This window comes from Pteronotus mesoamericanus, unplaced genomic scaffold, assembly GCF_021234165.1.
Source record: "Pteronotus mesoamericanus isolate MK-2021 breed Mesoamerican mustached bat unplaced genomic scaffold, CSHL_Meso_final contig_56, whole genome shotgun sequence".
In the NCBI taxonomy this organism is placed as follows: Eukaryota; Metazoa; Chordata; class Mammalia; order Chiroptera; family Mormoopidae; genus Pteronotus; species Pteronotus mesoamericanus.
This window is the reverse complement of record NW_026555201.1, coordinates 2,338,833-2,362,468: the sequence shown is the minus strand read 5'-3', so window position 1 is coordinate 2,362,468 and position 23,636 is coordinate 2,338,833. Positions and strand designations below refer to the sequence as shown.

The 23,636-nt window shown below is 39.1% G+C and overlaps 1 protein-coding gene across 1 annotated transcript in view; it reads left to right on the top strand.

Moving 5' to 3' along the window:
- Window positions 1-15,672, top strand: part of LRIG3 (leucine rich repeats and immunoglobulin like domains 3) — a 43,965-nt gene extending 28,293 nt beyond the window's left edge. Inside the window, exons 8-19 of the mRNA XM_054580018.1 lie at window positions 285-428; window positions 1,352-1,432; window positions 2,326-2,397; window positions 4,830-4,901; window positions 5,414-5,577; window positions 7,769-8,089; window positions 9,174-9,455; window positions 10,345-10,797; window positions 11,549-11,707; window positions 13,308-13,451; window positions 13,544-13,816; window positions 15,067-15,672. Coding sequence (XP_054435993.1) covers window positions 285-428; window positions 1,352-1,432; window positions 2,326-2,397; window positions 4,830-4,901; window positions 5,414-5,577; window positions 7,769-8,089; window positions 9,174-9,455; window positions 10,345-10,797; window positions 11,549-11,707; window positions 13,308-13,451; window positions 13,544-13,816; window positions 15,067-15,311 — 2,410 coding nt within the window. The 3' untranslated portion in view covers window positions 15,312-15,672. The remainder of the gene's footprint in view (window positions 1-284; window positions 429-1,351; window positions 1,433-2,325; window positions 2,398-4,829; window positions 4,902-5,413; window positions 5,578-7,768; window positions 8,090-9,173; window positions 9,456-10,344; window positions 10,798-11,548; window positions 11,708-13,307; window positions 13,452-13,543; window positions 13,817-15,066) is intronic.
- The last annotated feature ends 7,964 nt before the right edge of the window (window positions 15,673-23,636 follow it).

Here is a 23,636-nt window from a genome sequence, read left to right as displayed (position 1 = left end):
CATATTTTTGTTGTGATAAGTTGGAGCCAACTTTGCTGTTTCAGGTCTGTGGCGCATGGGCTAAAGCAATGACGGTTATTTTCAAATAAAGAGATTTTTTTTTAATTACTAGGATTAGAAATAATGTTTACCTGGGTATTATTAAGGAGGCAGAGTTTTAGAATAAGGATTATTGTGGTTATGCATACTACCTGTCTTTTTTTTTTTTTTTTTTAACAAATCATTGTGTTGAATTAGAAAGTAAAAGCTATTTTATGTTTTTTTTGTTCCTTTTTCCTTTACAGGGACCTAACTTTCAATCACTTATCGAGGTTAGATGATTCAAGCTTCCTGGGCCTCAGCTTGCTAAATACCCTGCACATTGGGAACAACAAAGTCAGCTACATTGCTGATTGTGCCTTCCGGGGGCTTTCCAGTTTAAAGACTTTGTAAGTTACACATTTCGCTCTCCATACATGAACTTAATTGGTTCCTAAATGTGCCCACTTTTCTCCAAGCATATTTCCTTTGTTGTGAAGGAAATGTGTACAGCCTTAGAAGTAGTGTCTTAATCTTTCCCAGATCAGTTTGATTAAAATCGGTCCATTTCATCCATATGGGTTTCTTAAAGGGATTAAAAAAAGACAGTGATCAGATTGTTTTGGTGATTATAGTTAGCCTTCTCAGGATCTCCAGGAAGTTGCTAACTGCTCAAGAGGGAAACAATTTTAAGTCCACTAATTTTTATAAAATGCAGATTAAAAATCACCAAGAGCAAAAAGATATACAAGAGCATGAAAGAAAGATGCCTGTTTATCATACCAGTTACATCCAAATTTGATCTCTGTCCAAGAGAAAGAAGAGGGAATTGGATTAATTGACCTTTGAAAAATCTCTCAAACATTAATTTTAATGTTGCGCAATGAGCTTGTGATTTTTGCACTGTCAGAAACTTTTGCTGTGCTCTCTATTTGAAGCATTACATAATTGAAAGACATACTGTATGCTTTGGCGAACTCCCGCTTGTGCGGTTGGAACAGTGGTTTAAAAATTTAATGTATTTTTCAGACTATTCAAGTTTTTCAGGATTTAGTCATCTTGATACAGGAATTAATAGAGCCATAGTCAGCTGTCCTGATTTTGGGCAAAAAATGAAAATGTTGTGGAAAGAGGGAGGACAGGGCGTAGGAGGTATGTTGGAAAGAGGGGGAACGGAGTAAAGAATATGTGAGAATTAGGAGGACTTTATTACAAATGACATGCCACCTGGCTGATGATCTTAGATTTCTGAGTGTATCCCTAAAGAGAGTGCTTGTATCTTTTGTTAAGTACCTGGTGCCAGTGTTAGTATCATTCCTTTTTTTTATATTAGGGATCTGAAGAACAATGAAATTTCCTGGACTATTGAGGACATGAATGGTGCTTTCTCTGGTCTTGACAAACTGAGGCGATTGTGAGTATGATTTGCTTCATAATTGGACTCGCTATGTGACCTAAACATTGTGTCTTAATTAAGTCAGTTCCACAAGCTTAAAGAGTTTAGAAATAGGCGCCTAATCAGGTTGCTGTCTTTTGTCATTTCCCCCAATGAGTGCTGTTACACACGATGTGTGTTAATTTGCTTTTATTCTTTGGCTATGGGGTTTTATTCAACACTGGTTTGCTTAACTTATTTTAATATCTAGATAAGAATTTTTCATTGTTTTATGTGCTTAGACTCTTGAGATTGTCATTGTGTAAAAGTTTCAACATTTTGAAATTTTTACTAATGCACTCACAGAAATTTTTAAATGAAGTGACCCAGGATCTACTGGTAACACTGACATATGTTCCAAGCAATGAGAACATGCTTATATTTAACCATAAAATGGCCTTGCAGATGGCCAGATTTTGTATTTTAAGTCAGTGGTTTTCAAACTGAGTATCCTGTAGCCCTAAACTTCTGTGGATAATGAAGATATTCATGGGTAAAGAGGCTAAAGGAAAAGTCTCCACTATTATCTGCCTCACTTACTAGAATGCTGAGCAAATTTACTTGGAATAAAGTTTCTACCTATAGAAATGGCTAAGCATTCCTAAGGAGACATCAAAAATCACTGCTTTAATTTAACCATCAGAGTAATCTATTGAATTTGTTTTACTGGGTTCTCTGTTGGATGCTGTGAAAACCATGCTGAACTATATCACTGAAGTAGATGGTATGAATACATTTTTACAGACTATTTTGTTTTATTCGAGAAAATAGAGTATTCACAAAGGATTTCAAAAGCCGTGCTTTTGATGAGAATTCTACTCCCAAAATGGCTTCTATTAACTATTCCAATGTAATTTTTTTTTTATTTTCAGAATCCTTCAGGGAAACCGGATTCGATCTATTACCAAAAAAGCTTTCGCCGGTTTGGATGCACTAGAACATCTGTGAGTAGCTGACATTTAGTTACCATGAAGGTAGACTAGGATAGGTGTTTACTTCTGTGTCATGAAAGTTAAAACAAGTGAGAGCATAACTTTGTTGTCATCTTCTTCATACCATAAAGTACATTTACACATTTGCTTATCCTTTGTCTACCTACCTACCTACCTACTTATTGATCTATATCTATTTGGAAGTATACAGGCACATATTTTCCTTTGCATTTAAGGACATTGCTGCAGATTATTATTGGGTTTTGTTTAGTTATTTTTCTCAAGTTATATATATATATTTTTATATATATTATATGCTTTATGTGTATATTATGTATGTATAAAGATGTATATAAATATATATTTAAATATGAATATATATATATATTTATATATATATATATAAAAACTATCACTTATGCCCTGGCAGGTAGCTCAGTTGATTAGAACATTTATCCCTATACACCAAGGTTGTGGGTTTGATCCCCACTCAGGGCACATACAAGAATCAACCAATGAATGCATCAATAAGTGAAACAATAAATCGATGTATGTCTCTTTCTCTCTGTCCCCTTTTCTCTCTCTCTAAATCTATAAAAATAAAAATAAATAAAATTAAATTACCATTTATTATGCATCCACGACATGTCAGGCATTATGCCAACGTGTTTATATATAGTCTCATACAATCCTCACAAGAACACTTAAAGATACAAAAAATAATCCCCGCAGAGATGATTTTTCTTGAGAACAACATTTGGAAGATATTAACAGTACTTTGAGTTTTTGTTAGTTTGTCATTGCTGATGTTTGATTATAAAACTTACAACCCATTTTTTCCCTTTTTATTGTCCTTTTTCTTGTTCTCTTGCTACTAACCCATCAGTTAGCAACCGGCAGAACTGGGATTCAAACCAGGGCTGCCTCTGTTTTCATAGTGTCCCTGCATCACATGACCTCTTGCCTTCACCGCCTCTGCCACCGGCCATTCTCAGGACCTCCTGGCACCCCATTTTGAAATGACATTTAGGGGCTAAATTATTTTCAGCTTTAGGAGAGCGGGCTAGGCAACCAGGACAGAGTCAAAACCTGCACGAGCACTGAACTAGCCAGCTGCTTATAGCCATGAGTGTACACTTTATACTTGTAAAGTAAATGCACAAAGTAATATAAATACTTCCATTTGGCTACCAAGGAATGCTTATAGCCAGAAATCTTAATATCTATTAACTTAGATAAAAGAAGCCACAATTTAAAATACACATTTCGTTTGTACCCTCATTTATGCTGTGTGTTGAGAGTGAAGATTTAGCTGTTTTCTGTGAACCACCTTGCTTTTGTCTTTTGACCTGCCTGTTAGGCCAAGGGGGATTTGGACGGCTGTCCACAGGACAGTGCAGCACCTCGGGTCATGGTGCAGTGATCGTGTAAAGCAGAATTTGGAAGGGCAGACCAGTCTTGCTGGACTTACTAAAACAAGGGAAACCAGCCAAAAGGGTTTGTCATCTGACCCATTCCATTTCTGGGAAAGTGAAGTTAGTGGATCCATGGAGTATTAACCTCTGCTTCAAGTTTCTAACCCTTCTTGACTCTCTCAGCCTCTCCTCTCTCTCTCTCTCTGCCGTGGTTAGTACCTTCATTCTGTCTTTATGGTCACTTGTCTCATTCAGAATCCTTTTTGTATACTCTGACCCTTGTAAAGAAAAACAGAGTAGTAATCATTGTGGCGAGTACTTTAATTCAAACTGCTTGTAAGTGCTAGTTAAAAACAAAACCAGCCCAAAATATTTGTTCGTTGTGTAAATGTTCTGCCTGAAGTGTGTGTTTGTTTTAGCAAGTACATCTTGTCTAAACACTTAACCATCTTTACAGTAGCGAGTTGTGTATGGCAGAACTAGGCTAGGGATTAAGCATAGGTTTTGAAATAGAAAATAATTGGACTCAAATCTTACCTCTCTTTTCCTGCCGAGCAAGGTCATAATGCCGTCTTTTGGGTTGCTATGAGGAATAAATGTAATACTCAATATATGTAAATCACTTAACAGTGCATATCATAGAGAGTATTCTCTACATGATGGTTTTTTAAAAGCATTATTATGAGCAATTTTATTTGTATACTTAAGTTACTAAGAGTTAACTTAAATAATTAGAAATTCAATAAAATAATATAGCAGAATAGCTTGGGCCCTTATGAGTCAAAGAACCTGTAAGTGGTGATGTAAAGAGAATCTCTCTCACCGTGACAGAACTAGCCTCTGACACAAATATCCTTGTTCTTCCAGTGCAGGCTTCCTGATGGGCTCTTCAGGAGTTGGCCCTCTGTGCATTTCAGCACACAGAGTGCCTTGCCTGTTGAATAGAGTGGGCAGTGTGGGACCAACCTTCACCTGAAGGCATGCAGAGACCAAAGTTTGCTCTAACGTATTTGATTTGATTGTTTTCAGAGACCTGAGTGACAACGCAATCATGTCCTTACAAGGCAATGCATTTTCACAAATGAAGAAGCTTCAGCAATTGTAAGCTTTTTGTTTCCTCCTATGTTTCCAATAAAGCAGAGAGGGGAAAACCACCATGGGGTGTATCGTCTTAGGTTTAAGTCTCTGTAAAATGTGTCTAGCACGTTCTTAATATTCCTTAACTTTCATACCAGAAAGCAAAAGGAAAGCAAAAAGTAACAAAAGGAAAACTTGTTCCTTTTGTTAAAAAGAGTAGTTTCTCTTTCTTTCTGTGGTGAATTTGTAATTTAAATTTGTGAGACCTAATACAGTACAGTGCCTAGTCATAGTAACAAGTTTTCAGTAGTAAGGTATTTCAGATATATCAGTACTTCTGTTTCAGTAGGTCAGTAAGAACAAAAAAAAATCGTGCTAGTCACATTTCTTGCATTGTAAGATGGACCATAGGATATTATTACATGGGATGTGTGTGTTTCCATATTCACTTCTTTGTTACTATTTACTTGAGTTTAGTTTACTTGTACAAATCTGCATTTCATACAAAACAAATTGAATGTAATTACTCTCCTCAGGCATTTAAATACATCAAGTCTTTTGTGTGATTGCCAACTAAAATGGCTCCCACAGTGGGTGGCAGAAAACAACTTTCAGAACTTTGTAAATGCCAGTTGTGCCCATCCTCAGCTGCTGAAGGGAAGGAGTATTTTTGCTGTTAGCCCTGATGGCTTTGTGTGTGGTGAGTGTAACTATCGCCCTTGCCTTTTATTCATTCTTCTTTTCATTTCTTCCATTTGTCCAAATAATGGTTTTGAATATATTTATGCTCTTTTAATAAAGCTTTCATTTCTGTTGAGGTAGATGAAAATGGATCTGTAGTTTGCTCATTATTTTAATTTTACAGATGAGAAAGAGAGTTTTCATTGTCTTTGTCTTGGCATTAGGATGGTTTGGTAGAAAGAGAATGATGCTAGGTCTTTGGGGAATTGAGGGATACAGTGCCAGCCCTTCTACTTCACTTAAATTCCCTAAATCTCTGTCTTTGCCTGTATGAAATGGGAACTCGGTTATCAGCTGCTCCCAACTCCGGGGCATGTTGAGAGGCTCTCATGAGCTCTGTGGAGAGACTAAACTAAGCTCTGTGCAAATGCTGTTTATGTGGAGTAGAAAGAGAGGATTATTAGTGACTTATAGGCTGCTAAAATTGTTACTCTTGGTGGGCAAAGCATTTCAAGTAATGACAGTTGAAATTCATTACAAATAAATTTACATTCTATTGTTTTAGCATCTCAGCATTTCAGCATTAAAAACCTGTTTACCCAAATGTCACCCAGCTAGTTAGCAGATCTGGATCAAAAACCCATTTTTATCTCCCAGATACAGTTTGCTGTCTACTGCTCTGTACTGTTACTATTGACTGCTGTGGAGACCTTTGCAAAAATAAATGGGTGTATAGAACATGAAGTCAAAATTTGCTTAAATTTTAGCCTGTATGTTAAGATATTACAGAATCTAATTTTACAGTGGCCTATAAAAACGTATTTAAAACTTTTGCCTAAGATTGTTTAGATAAGTATAAGAAAAACGTAATTTTTTTTAGGTTGCAGCATTAAACGGTGCCAAGAATTTCTGGAAATAAAACATCTGATGTAGCTCTTGGATCTAAACAAGCTTTTGGCATTTATCTGTGAGGACCTGAGTTATTTTCACAGTTCTCTGTTTTCAAGATAGGAACCCTCCGTTACTTTGTGACAAACAGGGTGAGGCCAAAGTAGGTTTACAGTTGTTTATATGAAAAATAGTACAATAATAACAGTACAAGAATAAACTGTATCTTTCACATATTCACAACTGTAAACCTACTTTTGCCATACCCTGTATATACAGTATCCATAATATTTCGTTCCCTCTGATGTAGAGCATGAACATTGATGTGTCCCAGATGAGAATTTTACAATAATCGTATAAAAGAAGAAACTAAAACAACATACAGGCATCGCATTGGAAATTAGCAACTGGAGTTCTCAGAGCATCCCTCACATCCCAGTCTCTCTCCCTCTGTCTCTCTCACACGCGCATGTGTGTGTGTGTGCGCTCGCTCTCTCTCTCTCTCTCTCTCTCTTGCTGTTTTTGCAGAAAACCCAAATAATACATTTGGTAAATCTAAGATGTTTCCCTCTGGGTTTTGACCATCTCTGAGAAACTGAAGTTCAAAAAGGTAACTTTCCAAAAAGTAACAGAGAACTAAAAATAACTGGAATGAAAGAGTTGCTTAGCTCTGATTATAATGTAGCTCTGACAGGGTAGCACAGCGGCTTGATGGATTGTCCGCTCTAAGCTGCAAGCTGCACCAGGGTCTCGCAGTGAGCCCTGGAGGGGCTTTCTCTCTCACTCCAGGATTATTTTTTTTCTGCTCTGCCTACAAATTACTGCTTGTAATACGGGTTCTGTTTTTGGTAAATGGGGTGTTAATTGCTATCTTGAGTGATATTGATTATCATTACTGATGTTTGATTTTTTAATTTTGCTGTTCCTCCTGTGGAGAACACCAGGAGAATTGCAGTTCCTGGTTGTTGCATTTAAAGGTGGTCTATGAGTTTCTTAACCAGTTTTTTTCCTTGTATTTGTATTTTAAAAAGTGCAGGGGGTCTGGGCTATACTGTAACATAACAGTCCAAAATAACAGTCTTCTCCCAGTTAATGATTGATAACTAGATCTCCGTCTGTACTTGGAGTGAATGAATTCCTTTGTAAAAGGTCTCCCAGGCTATCCTTTCAACACTGGGGCTGCTGGTCCATCTGTGAAACATACACAAAGGGTAAAACCTAAGCCCCTGTTTGTTTTGAGTTTCTTGGTGTTCACATCTGAGTAGCATTGGGGCTCTCAAGCCTCAAAATTGTTTTTGTTTCTTCCTCTCCATTTTGAACAGATGATTTCCCTAAACCCCAGATCACGGTTCAGCCAGAAACACAATCAGCAATAAAAGGTTCCAATTTGAGCTTTATCTGCTCAGCTGCCAGCAGCAGTGATTCCCCAATGACTTTTGCTTGGAAAAAAGACAACGAGCTACTGCATGATGCTGAAATGGAAAATTACGCACACCTCCGGGCGCAGGGCGGCGAGGTGATGGAGTACACCACCATTCTTCGGCTACGCAATGTGGAATTTGCCAGCGAAGGGAAATACCAGTGTGTCATCTCCAATCACTTCGGTTCATCCTACTCCGTCAAAGCCAAGCTTACAGTAAATAGTATGTGATCTGACTTCGCCTTTTGCATTTCAAGGCACCTTTTAGGAACAGAAAGCACCTGGTTCCTTCTTTCTTTTATTCTTACTCCTGTCCTCTGCTCTCATAGATCTCCACCAAACCCTTTTATTCCCCTACCTCTCATACCACAAAATTAAGATTCTTGGTTACTTGTATCGAAGCAAGCATTTTGTGCCTCAACCCCATATGCAGCATGATGGGCACCCAGAGAAGAACCAGACGTTTTGTGCTCTTTAAGAGTTCACACTGTCCTGACCTGGTGTGGGAGGCCATGAGTAGAGTGTTAAAGCACACCGCCTGAATCGCAGAGATCTGGGTTTGAACCCTGCCACTTCTGCTTATAGCTGTGTGGCTCTGAGCAAGTTACTTAACCTACCGTATGGAGGGATGATAATCACTAAGTAATTGTGTGAAGCACTTAGCAGAATGCCCAGAATGCAGTAAGCACTAAGTAACACAGTAAGTTTTAGCTGCTAATAAAAGACATATCATCATCATTTGCTTTATGGGGCCGTTACACCGTTTTACAGTAGGATCCTAGCCACTTGTCATTTAATCATTTGTTATCTTCCATGGTAAAAGATTTTTGTATATGATTCATTAATACATTAAATAAATGATTGCTGAGGCCTGACACAGAACAATTTTGAGTTTAAATTGTAGGACAAAACACACTGAAAGTCATAGAGTATTAGAGCCAGGAGGGGTTTTTTTTTTTTTTAAAAAAAAAAGGTGGAGTGGTCAGGTTACAAAGAGATAAATTGATTTGCCCAAGATCTCACAGATAATTATTGAGGAAACTGGAAAATAGCAGAAAGACCTTCAGTCTGAAGATCAGGTGACCTGTGTTTCATCCTGACTCCATCATTTCTGTACCTCTGTGACCTTGAGGGAGCCACTCAATCTTTCCTTCTCAACCTTAGATTCTTTGTCTTGTAATTAGAAGTAACCCCTACCTTATCTTTGTCAGGGTCATTTGTAAGTGTCAAAAAAAAAAAGAGAAAAGAATGAAAATGAACCTCTAAAACACCACAGCACGAATGTCCATGTTGTTTTTTTATCCCAGTGCTCCCTTCCTTCACCAAGACCCCCATGGACCTTACCATCCGTGCCGGGGCCATGGCGCGCTTGGAGTGTGCGGCCCTGGGACACCCCGCCCCGCAGATAGCCTGGCAGAAGGACGGGGGCACAGACTTCCCTGCTGCGAGGGAGAGGCGGATGCATGTGATGCCTGAGGATGACGTGTTCTTTATCGTGGATGTGAAAATAGAGGACATCGGAGTGTATAGCTGCACCGCTCAGAACAGTGCGGGAAGCATTTCTGCAAATGCAACTCTGACTGTCCTAGGTAAGTGGATATTTTCAGATTCTGTGATATCAAAGTAGTCTGAAAGGTACTAGCGCACCCAAAGACCCTAAGTTGGGAAGGTGAGAGATGATCCATAGGAGATGGCCTTTCCTGGAAAGAACAGTGGCTTCACAGAAGCTTCGAAGTCAGGAGTGCGTTCCATCTTCAAACCTGTGGCCAGTGAGATGAATCTGCCCCCCTCTTCTGCGGAGAGGGGAAACACTTTCCTTTTTTGCAGGGTCCATTGTCCCCGTCCCGCAGTCTCTACCGATATTTTAACACTAAGGAATACATGAGATAATAAATATATGAACGTATTGGGAAGGCCCTATTGTCTTTTCTCGGCTTATCCTACCATTCTGAAAACAAGAGTTTGTTTTTTATTTTTTACCTAAACAAATGTTTTTTAAAAATGTGAACAGTTGGTCGTATGTGTACCTTTAAAGGAGTTAAAGTAACCTGTTAACACCGAATAATAAAAGTAAGTCATTTGCAAGATTTCAATATAGGATTCAAAATTTTAATGTTCTGATTTTTTTAATGCATCAACACATTCTTGTGCTTGGCATTATTTTTATACACTTTTTGTTTCTGAAAAATGTCTAAAATGTTTTGCCCCTCTCCCACCATTCCCCAACCTTGTCAAGAGTGAGGGAGATTGAGGTTAAAAAATGGTAAATGTTATCCGTAACCGACATTCACAGTAAATGACAGCTAAACGGTGAAATGAAATCCCAAATGTTGTATATGCTTAGACTCTAAAAGAAACATGTGTAGTAACTAGTGGGAGAATAAAATTTTACCGTGCAGTTTGAATAAATTCAGGTGCTGGGTCTTATGCAAAACCCAATTTCATTTAAGAGATTAAAAAAATAACTTCTCATTTCAGAAACGCCATCATTTTTGCGGCCCCTGTTAGACCGAACTGTAACCAAGGGAGAAACGGCCGTCCTGCAGTGCATCGCTGGCGGTAGCCCTCCTCCCAAGTTGAACTGGACCAAGGATGACAGCCCTTTGGTGGTCACTGAAAGGCACTTTTTTGCAGCAGGCAATCAGCTGCTGATCATTGTGGACTCAGATGTCAGCGATGCTGGGAAGTACACATGTGAAATGTCTAACACCCTCGGCACTGAGAGAGGCCACGTCCGCCTCAGTGTGATCCCTACTCCGACCTGTGACTCCCCTCAGATGACTGCCTCGTCGTTAGACGATGACGGGTGGGCCACTGTGGGCATCGTGATCATAGCAGTGGTTTGCTGTGTGGTGGGCACGTCGTTGGTGTGGGTGGTCATCATATACCACACAAGGCGGAGGAACGAAGATTGCAGCATTACCAACACAGGTGTGTAAACAGAAGCTTGGCACGGGCGCAGCAGTTGTGTGTGTGTGATCCTGTGGTCATTCTCTCCTAGACTGGGTGTCCTGCATTCTGAGGCCGTATCAGAAGGGTGACTCATTTGTTTCAAGCTGCAGAAAAATCATTAGCTAAAAATAACACCCTGGCTTAAAATACAGCTGATGTTTAAAGATTAATACTTTCTGTTAAAACCTCATCAGAATATCCTGTTGGCTGTGAGGTACAGTGGAAATCAGTCTACGTCGTCCTCCCCAAGATGGTAATGGAGAACCAGGAACAGCCCTTCAGTGTTGAGGTTTATACTCTGCTGTAGGTTGTTGTTGTGTTGTGTGCGTGAAGGAACCTAGGGAGGATGCTGATTATTTGTGGGAGAGGCCTATGTGCAAATTCCTGCATTGATGAATAATATTAAGTCAGGTCTATAGCAGAAGTCAAGATTGATTGAAGAGCTTAGATACCATCCCATGAAAACTCTTAAACTTTTTTTTTTTTTAACATTTATTGTCTTTGAAATTTGGGAGGGGCATCCCACAGATGATAAAGTAGAAAATCAGCTCAGGCTTCCCGGAGCCGCAGAGCCCTAATTTGCCTGTCTCAGGACCGCACAGTCAAGATGGTTTTGCAAGAGGAGATTGATTTGATTGTACAGAAACCCAAACAACATATATTGTTCATCAGGGAAGCCCATTGGGAACTTAGGATGCTTCTTGGTTAATGGAATGCTGTTTTATTATAGATGAGACCAACTTGCCAGCCGATATCCCCAGTTATTTGTCATCTCAGGGAACACTAGCTGACAGACAGGATGGATACGTGTCCTCAGAAAGCGGAAGCCATCACCAGTTCGTCACTTCTTCAGGGGGCGGATTTTTCTTACCACAGCATGACAGTAATGGTAAGTGTATAAAATGAGCAGGGGCTGTCGTCGTTTTGAAAGCGTCTGATGGAAGGCTCAAATATAATACTAATTTTCTCCAGAAATTGGTCTTAGGACCTGGGCTAACATCACTAATAAAGCTAAAATTAAATAAATTTCCTTAAAAACTAGAAAAATCTTTGTTTCTGACAATAAAAGGAGAGACATAGGTTAAGTAAAATTTAATTCCTCCACACAATGTAGATATTTTCTTTATTTTGTAAATATTCTTTGGCCCTGAATGTTCTCCCTTATGAAATGGCATGACTGGTTTCATGCATGATCTGAAAAATCAAATGTTTTAAAAATCATTTTATTAGGAATATCTAACTCTGACTCTTGCTGTAAGAACTGTATGGTTTTAAGAATAATAATGGAGGCAGCATAAATAAGAGCACAGGCTTGGTTCAAGAACCACTTTTGACACTCCCTATGTATCCTTAGACAATTACAGTACTTTCTTGTTAGGTTGTGAAAATTAAGCAAAATGATAATGAAAAATTATATGATGGTTGGCACATATTAAGGGCTCATTGAGTAGAAGCTATTGTCATTATTTTCAAACATTTTGATGTCTTTTCCTGCAAGCATTCATTGAGTGTCTGCTCAGCGATGGACTCAATACTCGGGAGAGAAGAAGAGGTGTTTTCAGTTTTCACAGTTTAGTCAGTGGTGAGAAAAATTTCAACTAGTGATTACCAAGTGTTTGGTAAGGCAGTGATAGAGGATGTACAGATAAAAGATTCGAGCATAAAAGTGGATGTTCTGCTTAGACTCATTTGGACGCAAAGAGCAGAGGCCCAGGCTTGTTCAAATACAGCAGGGTTTACTGAAAAGACATACATGAAAGTCTAAAGAGACAGAACTGGAGCATAATAGTGCCACCTCACCTGGATCCTAGGGCTGGAGGCTGGTCAGCTCTCAGAGCAGCTCCAGAGGTCCCCAGCATTCCTGAGTCCTCATTCTGCTTGTTTGCTTCTCTCTGACACCCCCCACCTCTGACTGGTCCAGTTCCTGCTTCCCAGCCACATGGCTCAGCAACAGCATCCTGAACACTTGCTATAAAACTGCTGTGATGCTCCTAACTGGAATATCGTTTCTGAGCTGCTTAGCTTAAATACTCACAGTAGGCTTTGTTTGGGGCTGAGCCCATCTTTGCTCTCGGCATTAAGAGGTCACTGGGAAAGTGCCAGTCTGTGGTCCTGGTTATCTGTGACCTTGTGGAGGAAGGGGCAGTGGCTGGTGGCATCACGTGGTTCAGCTCATGGCGTGTTGCTGCAGTATCCACACACAAATCAGTTTCTCTTGCAAATAGGTGGGGCCAGCAAACAGGTCAACACATGTAGTTCAATGTTTAATCAAGTCCTCTGTTGGTTAGATGTCACAAGTTTGCTCAATCCATAGGCTGAGTAAAATTTCAATAAAATTTTTAAAACCCTAAATTTCTGCAGGTTTTCCCTTTATATGATACTCTGTGCAAAGTTTTCATCTATGAATATGGAAAAATGCCACAAATGGAGGGAATGCTGAATGGTACTTGAGTAAAATTCGTTCAGTGACTAAGATATCTGTTTTAAAGGGACATGCCATATTGACAATAGCAGTGAAGCTGATGTAGAAGCTGCCACAGACCCATTCCTTTGTCCCTTCCTGGGATCCCCGGGCCCTGTGTTTTTGAAGGGGAATGGATATGGCTCAGATCCTTTTGAAGCCTGTCACACAGGTATGTGGTTTTCCTATCTGAGTTCTGTTTCTTGAAAGATTTGCGGAAGTGCTAACTCTGTCTCCTTCTGCTATTGTCCCAAAATGAAAAAGGTTGTGGTCCGGACCCTAGAACTGCTTTAATGGACCACTGTGAGCCCAGTTACGTAAAGAAAAAGGAGTGCTACCCATGTCTTCATCCTTCAGAAGAACCCTGCGAACAGAATGTCAGTGACATAGGATGGCCATCCCATGTGAGGAAGTTAATCAGCTCCACTTACTCTCAAAATGAAGGATCTGGAATGAAAAATGTGTGTCTAAAGTCCTCGTTAGATTTTGGTCCAAGTTCAGAGCCAGCATCAGTTACTGCGAGTAATTCGTTCATGGGTAAGCTCATTTAATTATGCACTACGTCAACTCGGGACGCATATTCCACATTGCATGTGGGAGAGCAGTGAGAGCTTCAAATGCTGAACTGGTGAAAAACTGTTTTGTTTTGTTTTTTAAATGACTCTGTTATGACATTCTATTAGTTAGTATATATGTTTCTGAAAGCAGAGTCAGACATGGGGGATTTTACTTGATTGTGTATTTGATCCATAACTAAGCCTTAGGAGCTTTCTGGGCTGCTCTGTGTGTGGCATCGTCTGGAACACAAGAGTTTTGGGAGTGACTTAGGAGCTCAGTTTGTCAGCCATGTGGAAAAAGTGGTTTTGGGCTACAACAGCCTTTGGGGTGGGGTTGTGTGCATTGCATGGTTGTGGTTTGGGATGTCTGGTGGCTTATAACGAAACCCACAGTCGAAGGGTAGACAGCGTCCTACCTGGCAACAACTAACTGCTCGTCAGCCAGGCTGGATGGACTACCTTTGGCAAGGAGACCAGCAGAGCCCTGAAGCCCACGTCGGTGGCAGTAGACACTGCCTGGCACCAAGATTCATTTGTGGACTTTTTAAATCTAGTACATGGGGCCAGTGAGGTGGAAGAACTGAGATCATCTTTACACTGAGTGGAGATAGGGGAAAATAAGCCACAACTTGTCTGGTTGTTTTAAGAAATAGAATTTTAAAATACTTCACCCGTCTATTAGAAATTTTCTGTTTTGTCACAGTATAATTATTTATGGTCCTTTTTGAAAAAAATGAAAATAATATCTTTTATACAACTGAGGCAAGCATTTGAGTCAATTGAATAATATTTTGCCGCTAAAAAATGAACATGATGTAATAATTATTTTAAAAGTACTTTCTTTATTCAGGCATAGTTTATTTGTATGTTACTGTCTAAATGCCCTTCATGGAGATTGTGGGCTTTTAAGGCCTAAAGCCGGGTTTTGGGAGAATACACATTGGGGAAACTTCATTGCTCAATGATGCATATTACTCTAGGCCGTGAGACGTGGTAAAGAATGGATGCATGTATTACTAAATATGCATAAGAGTGATGTAAATACCCTCAGCTCCATTCTGTAAGTTCTGTCTCTGTAACACAGGTACACACGCACCCAAGTACTGTAATGTGGACTTGTAGAGAATGTGTATTCGTGTTCCTGGGGTAAGGTGCTGCAATTGCAATGCTTTCTGATGAATTACACATTAGCACAAAGAACCATATGCTCAAGGGGTTTCTTTCTTTCAGGAACATTTGGAAAGCCCCTGAGGAGACCACACCTGGATGCCTTTTCCAGCTTTGGCCCCGCATCGGATTGTCAGCCCCGGGCCTTTCACTTGAAAGCACATTCTTCCCCAGACTTGGACTCTGAGTCAGAGGAAGATGGGAAAGAAAGGACAGATTTTCAGCAAGGAAATCACACATGTACCTATAAACAGACCTTAGAAAACCACAGGACTCCAAATTTTCAGTCTTACGACTTGGACACATAGACTAAAGGCAACCGAAGAGCTCTGACATACTACTACCTCAAGTGGACTTTTATTTAAAAGAGAGAGAATCCTATGTTTTTAAATGGAATTATGAATTTTAAAAGGATAAAATGTCTTATTTATACAGATGGACCAAAATTACCAAAATTTATAAAAATTTTATACTGGGAGTAACTTTCACATAAGAATTTCTTTTTAAACTATTTTATAACTTTGTTTTATGCAAAAAAAAAAAATCTTGTGTAAATTAAGGGTATAAATCCATTGCTATTTTATGTATTTTTATAATGCCAGATTTCTTTTTATTGAAAATAAGTACTAAAGCATTTTAAATAATACCTGTCTTGTATTTTTTTGAATAGAGTTCACTTCATTTTATTTTGCACATTAAATTTAATAAAATGTATCATTTTTGATCCCAAGCGCCATCTATACAATACCATTTTTATTGTTTTCAACACTGTGTAGGCTTAATTATTTCACATTATCATGTCTCAAGCTGGTGAAAATTATATGCAGCACATAAAAATAGGAGCAAAAATGACCATTCTGCCTACCTCCCAGGATTATGATACAGACTCAGATCATATTAGTATATGTGAAAGCACAGTAAATGAGAAGGAACTACAAAGATTTGAGATATGTTAATTTCTAACCTTTCAAACAAAAGATTTGTTATAGTCTGGTGTAATATAGTACAGCGCCATTGCTTAAGTCACTGCTTCAAGCCATGGTTCCTTAATTATATAATAATGCTTTATGTGGTCTAATGCCTTGTGCCTTTCCAAATAGTTTCACATTCACCATCCCTTTAATTATAACGAGGGTGGGTTTTGCACATTTTTATAGTTAAAACAGCTACAGTAGATGTGAATTGTTGTCCACCATTCCAGGTTACGATAGGATGCTAGTAGAATTCTTTGCTGTTCTTACTGATTTTCTGCTAGATGAGCAGTTTTTATAGAAAAAGGTAGGCTAAGCTGTCCTGCAACATTCACTAGGAATTAAAGTATTCTAATTTGGTTATCATAGCTCTGCTTGTTCAAAATTGAGTATCAAATCTGTTACTTGAACACAAACTATTTAAAATATTTGTTTTAAACAAATTAAGTTGACACAGTTTGAAGTAATTGAATAAAACAATAATTCAGATGGTGAAACTGGATTTTTTTTTTTCAGGAAATCCTTGTTTACATATGTTGTTTAAAAAACCTCTCGCGCAAGATAAAGTTGGTATGGAAGGAGTTAATACAGCACATTTGGCTTTAAAAATATAACCAGTTGAAAGTGTTACTGTATGTCATTGTCAACTCTGAACTAAATTGAAAACAGCTCTTAGAAAAGCAGGTTCTCCTCTGAGGAGATGTTGAGGTAAAGTTTTCCTGCTTAGTGAGTTTAGAGCTTGTTTGTGAGCCAGAAGCCTGGAACCCAGATCGCAGTAAGATTTTCCTCCTTTATTTGGACAGTGAGTCGAAGGCAGGAAGTTACTCTTCCTTGGACCACCAGTGACTTAAGTGCAGAGAAGAGATTTTGGATGCTTTGCCTTTATCACGTTGCCAAATTTTCAAATCTTATTGTTGATTTGTCTTCATTATTGCCAGATGTGATGCAAGCATCGCTAGGGGCTTCTTCAATAATTATTTATTTATTTAAAAGATTTAAATTTTTCCAGACTTAAGAACCAAGGTTTAAATTATTAACGCCTGAAATTCAAAACTTAGATTCACTGTACATCAATATGATTTTTCCTTTTTACTTTGCTTGTAGGCTGAAATCCATGGATTGCGTATAATCTTAGCTGTCTGGACAAATAGGAAGAGCTCAATTTCTTTTGGACATTTGCAGAAAAAGGATGTATATAATTTGAGACTCCATATTGAATTAACAAAATGAGTCTAGTAGGTATTAAGAGATCCTAAACTAACATAAACTTAAAAAACTAATGTAAATAAATATCAAGTCACTTGGCTTATTTATGAGGAGGAATGCTTAATGTTTTCAGTTTAATTTTTCTGTACATGTACGACATATCCTAATAGATGTTCACACAACTTTTGTATTTCTTTCACTATTGACACTAATGACAAGATAATTACTGTGTATAATCTTTTGTTTTTTTTAAGATACTGGGGGAAAATATTCCTTAATTGTGGCAGGCAACATTTTATAAAAAATATCTGTAGAACATTTACCATTTATTTTCACAGTGTCCTTGCAGAAAGAAACCTTTATTTCTCAGAATAAAGCCAATGGTAATATTTTTAAAAATTTGATAGGGAAAGAAACATGCTTTGATATTTGTAAACATTTGAGGGGTTTTAGTCCTTCTGATTTAATGTGATAGGAAGTAACTCACAACCAATATTACAATAGATGTGCTATACTGGTAATTTTTTAAGAGAATGAGAACCAAATGTTATTGCAAAATGCCTGCTCTGTCCCTCCCATTCTTGGAATCTGCAGTGATCAGACTCATGTAATAGGATAATTTATTTTTTTAATTTTTATTTTATTTTTAATTAAATTTATTGGGGTTACATTGGTTAATAAAATGATACTGGTTTCAACTGTACATTTCTATGATACATGATCTCTACATTGCATTGTGTGCCCAACATCCAAAGTCAAATCACCTTCTGTCACCATATATTTGGCTTCCTTTACCCATTACTGCTCCCTCGCCCACCATCTCTCCAGTAACCACTATACTTAGTTGTATATTTTGCATAGGTGACGTGAATTGAGTAAAAGGATCCTTGTCTCAACTATCAGTGGGACAGGAAACAAGTTCCTAAATAAATAATAACGTATTAAATGCCAAAGCTTAGTAGGGCCCCTGTAACTGGCACTAATTTTATCCCTAATTCTACCTGAACTACCTAGAACTGTTAAATGTACGCCACTCAGCATGTCCTAGGACAAGCTGATTATCTGGTCCTGTTCTGGTGCTCCCTTTCTTGTTCAGTTATCAGTAATCAACATTCTGTTGATTTTTGCACCTGAATTATCTGAAGGCTGTTTATGCCTTTCCTCTCATTCCATCACCACAGCCAAGTTCAGACTCTTATCTGTCCCTTGCAGCAGTGTCTTCTTGTCCCTTGTATCTCTCTCACCCTCACCCTCTCCTTGTTTCACTGTTACTGGAATTGTTTTTCTAAAAGAGATTTACATTGGTCACCTTCCTGTTAAAAAACCTTCAATGGCTAAACTTGTTATATGAGACCTTTCACACTGATTCCAGTCTACCCTTCAAAACATACCCCTTACGCAGCCCCCACTCCCAGCTTTTAACAGGATAATAGAGTACCCCCTGACCAGCCCGTATACACCATGGCTTTATTTTGACATATGTACAGTTGAGAGTTGGAATTTGGTAGCAACATCCTGTTGGTTGTCATTGTGCACATTTTCTCACTTTTGGTTCAGCAAACATTTATTGAGTGGCTACTGTGCTAGGTGCTGTCTATATATACTATTTAAACAAATATTCTTCCCCCAAGAAGCTGCTAGACCAATGACAAAGTTATTTTCCTGAGATGCTTTTTCATTTCCCTCATCTGGTAGAATCTACTCTTTCAAAACCAAACCCTTCCTTTTACCCAACATTTTTCCATAGAACTTTATATGAATCATCAGAAAAATCACAAGGAAGCCATTAGTAACAAAGCTGGTTGTGATGGTATTGTGTAAGAAATTCTAAAAACAGTTACCTATAAGTCAATAAGACAGTCTCTAGTAAGAAATAAGGAAGTAAAGAAATCTTTGTTTTTATTAAACAATCACCAGATGATTTGGTCTAGCTCTCAGCAAGAAAATTCAATCATGTTCCGTTTACTAAAGGTAAACAGGTAGCCAAGGGTGTCAACAGATTTTTTTTTTCTTTCTGTAGGAACTGGACATGATTGCCCAGCTACTATACACATCTAAACCACCTTACAGTTAAGTATGTCTGTAACCTTGTGACCTTTTTTCCTAGTAGAATGTGAACAGTTGTTAAGTACCACTTCCAGTGCCACAAAACCTTCACACACATTTTTCCTGCAGCTGTCTCATTAGAAAGCATGTCCCAGAGTCTGTTGAAGTTCCAGTAAGGGTGTCTTAGTGAATATATGGAATACGGTACCTCCAGACCAACCTGGAATATTTCCTTTGATACCATACTTACATAAGTGAGAAACAAAACATTCATTGTGAGACTTCCTGTCAAGATGGCAATGGAGGCAGACATGCCTTGCCTCTTTATACAACCACATCAAAATTACAACTAAAATATAAAACAACCATCACTTAGAACTATCAGAAATTGCATTGAATGGAAGTTGGACAACTACAAAATTAAAGAAACCACATCCAGACTGGTAGGAGGGGCGCAGACATGGAATGGACTGGTGCCGCACCCAGGTGTGGTGGATAAAACTTCGGGAGGGATATCTTGGGAATGCGGAGTCTCAACCCCACACCAGGCCCCCCAGCCCAGGGTTCCAGTGCCAGGAAAATAAGTCCCCAGAACTTCTGGCTGTAAAAACCAGCGGGGATTGAATTGGTGAAAGAAACTAATGGAGCCCCAAGAAGTTCCTCTAAAAGAACCCACACATGTACTCACCTACTAGGACTCCCTCCCTCTGAGCAACAGCAGTAGGGTGGCAGCTTGAAGGGCACCAGTGGTGTACTGAGAGACTCGGAGGTGCCTGGGCTCAAGACGAGCAGACACCATTATCCCTTTTGTGGGCCCTCCCCACACAGGGCCACAGAGCCAGCAAGCCAGTGTCATAACTGAGACTCCATCAACCTGGATAATACTGTTGTACTGGCCTTGGAGATCCCCAGGCACTCTACCCCACCTCACCCGACTTACAGCCCACCCAAGCTACTTTTCATATGAATGGCTGGACTTGACTCGTGAAGCACAACTTCCTACATCCGCTCAAACAAGCAACGGCTGGCCTCATGGAGCTCCAGGCCCAGCACTAGCAGCAGCCAGCCTAGAGTCAGAGTTTGGCTTCACCTGGGAATCTCCAAGCCCAACACAAGCAGCAGCCATCTCAGATTGCTTTATAGCTCAGACAGGGTGGCCCCAGGCAAAAACAGAGGTGGGGGCTGACCATGGCCTGTACCACCCTGGAAACCCCAGGAACAGTGCACACAGAAGACAGCTACAGACCACATCGGAGCACCACCACCCTGCCCCTGCATAGCTGGTCCCCCTCAGAGGGTGGAGGTTGGTGGTAAGTCATCACAGCTAATCCTTGCAGCTGACTGGCCTGGGTAAATCCCTCCCATTGATATGCCAACAAAAACCAAGGCTCAACTACAAGAGGAAAGTGTATACAACCCACACAAAGGGCGTAGCTCAAGTACCCAGCTTCAGTGATAGCGGAGGCTGTGCCACTGGACCTTACACGTCACCTACTACATTAGGCCACACTACCAAGACACAGAGTCAAAGCAGCTCTACCTAATACATAGAAATGAAAACAGGGAGGCTACCAAAATGAGGAGACAAGGAAACATGGCCCAAATGAAAGAACAAATCAAAACTCCAGAAAAAGAGCTAAATGAAATGGAGATAAGCAATCTATCACATGTAGAGTTCAAAACACTGGTTATAAGAATGCCCAAGGAACTTAGTGAGGACCTTAACAGCATAAAAAAGACTCAGTCAGAGATGAAGGATACACTGATTGAGATAAAGAACAATTTACAGGGAACCAACAGTGGAGCCGATGAAGCTGAGAATCAAATCAATGATTTGGAACATAAGGAAGAAAAAAAAAAAACCAAGGAAGGAAAAAAAAAAAAACAATCAGAACAATAAGAAGAAAAACAAATTTAAAAAAAATGAGGATAGTATAAGCAGCCTCTGGAACAACGCCAAGAGGTCCAACATTTATGTCATACGGGTGTCAGAGAAGAGAAAGAGCAAGAAATTGGAAATCTATTTGAAGAAATAATGAAAGAAAACTTCCTTAATTTGGTGAGGGAAATAAACATGCAAGTTCAGGAAGCACAGAGAGTCTGAAGCAAGATGGACATAAAGAGGCCCACTCCAAGACACATTATAATTAAAATACCAAAGGTTAAAGATAAAGAGAGAATATTAAAATCAGCAAGAGAAAAGAAGTTAGTAGCCTACAGAGAGTTCCCATAAGACTATCAGCTGATTTCTCAAAAGAAACTTTTCAAGCAAGAAGGGATTGGAAAGAAATATTCAAAGTCATGAAAAGCAAGGACTAACATCCAAGATTGCTCTACAGAGCAAAGCTATAATTTAGAATCTAAGGGCAGATTAAAAGCTTCCCAGACAAAAACTAAAGGAGTCCATTATCACCAAACCATTATTCTATGAAATGTTAAAGGGACTTATTTAAGTAAAAGAAGAAGATCAAAACTATGAACAATAAAATGGCAAAAAATACAAATCTATCAGCAAATGAATCTAAAAAACAAACTAAGCAAACAAGAAGAACATAGACAGAATCATGGATATGGAGAGTGTTTAGATGGTTGCTACAAGGGAGGGAGGTGTGGGGGAATGGGTGAAGAGGTAAAGGAATGAAGTACAAATAGGTAGTTACAGAATAGCCAAGGGGATGTAAAGTACAATATAGGAAATGGAGTAGCCAAAGAACTAATACACATGACCCATGGACATGAACAATAGTGTGGGGATTGCCAGAGGGAGTGGGGGAGGGAGGTGCTGGGTGGAGGGGCAAAGGGGGAAACATCAGGACAACTGTAATAACAATCAATAAAACATAATTTTAAAAATAAAAATATAGTGTTTATTGCACTTGAACATTATATTCTGGGTATATTTATATTAGTTTGTCCTGCCTCAACTTGAAATAGTAATTTTAATGTGAAGAATTGCCTAAGATACTCATTGACTTTGTTATTCATTAATTTTTAAGCTCCCTTTTAAAAATAAACAGTTTGTCATCAATGGTCAACCCTAACTTTGATACCAGAAGCTGGTTTTCACTGTTGCAGCACATCATTAATCCTCTCTTCCTCTTTCTCTTTTTCTAGAACTTCTCAACAGCATAATTCCAGTTTGATCTGGGAGATATGAATTTGCTCAAATTTAATTGAAATTGTTTTTGCCAAGATCACCAAGGGATCACCCATACTCCTAACTTCCAAATTTGATAATGCACCCTTATTTGACTAGACTATCATGTCATTGCATATTGCTTTCTTTCTAAATCTCTACATTCTTCAAGTTTTACTCATGTTTTGCTGGCAATTTTTTCTTGGTCTGTTTTATTGTTGCTTCTTCCCATGCTCGTGTCCCACTCCTTATAAACAACATTGCTCAGGGTTTAACCTGATTGAAGTACCTAATGTTAATCTGTCACTTCTACACCAATTAATTTTTATTCACTTGATGTATCATTAACAATCCTGTCATTTTCAATTCTGCAATTATTGAAGCATAATTACACTCATCTAAGGTATCTAAAGTAATCAAATTTATAGAAACAGAAAGTACAATGGTGGTCACCAGGGGCTGGGGGAAGGGGGACCACGGGAGTTGCTTAATGAGTGTAGAGTTTCAGATTTAAAAGATAGAAAATTCTGGATACCTGTTGCCCCACAATGTGAATACACTTAACACTATTGAACTGTACACTCAAAAATGGTTAAGAGGGATTGTTTCTGTTTCATTTTGTTCAGTGGTGGGGTGGGCAAGAAAGGCGAAGAGTACAAACTTCCAGTTATAAAATAAATAAGTCACATAAGACTTCTGGAACTTCCAGTCAAGATGGGAGAGTAGGTAAATGCTGTGCTCACCTCCTCCCACGAGCACATCAAAGTTATAAGTAAACTATAGAACAATCATCATTGAAGGCCACCTGCAGTCTAGCTGAATAGTGTCCTATAACTAAGGATATACAGAATAAGCCAAGCCAAGAGTGGTAGAAGGGCTAGAGACTCAGAATGGGCTGGTCCCACACCCATATGTGGCAGCTAAGAAGCATGAGCGATATCTCAGCTACAGGGGGTCCCTCTTCAAGGAGCAAGAACTCCCCACCAAGGATCCCACTGCTGGGACAGAAGTCCCCATAATTTCTGGTTGTGAAGATCAACAGAGATTGTGGTTGAGTGACATGGAGCCTTCTGGTGTTCCAGGTGTTCCTCTTAAAGGGACTACACATAGACTGACTGACTGACAGACTCACTCACTCTGAGCTCCAACACTGCTGAAGCAGCCCAAAAAGCACAAGGGACATATGGAGAGGAACTGAATTGTCTGGCTTCAGGGCATGAGCTGGAGGAGCAGATATGTCCTGGAAGGTGCCATTATTCCTTTGATGAGCCCTC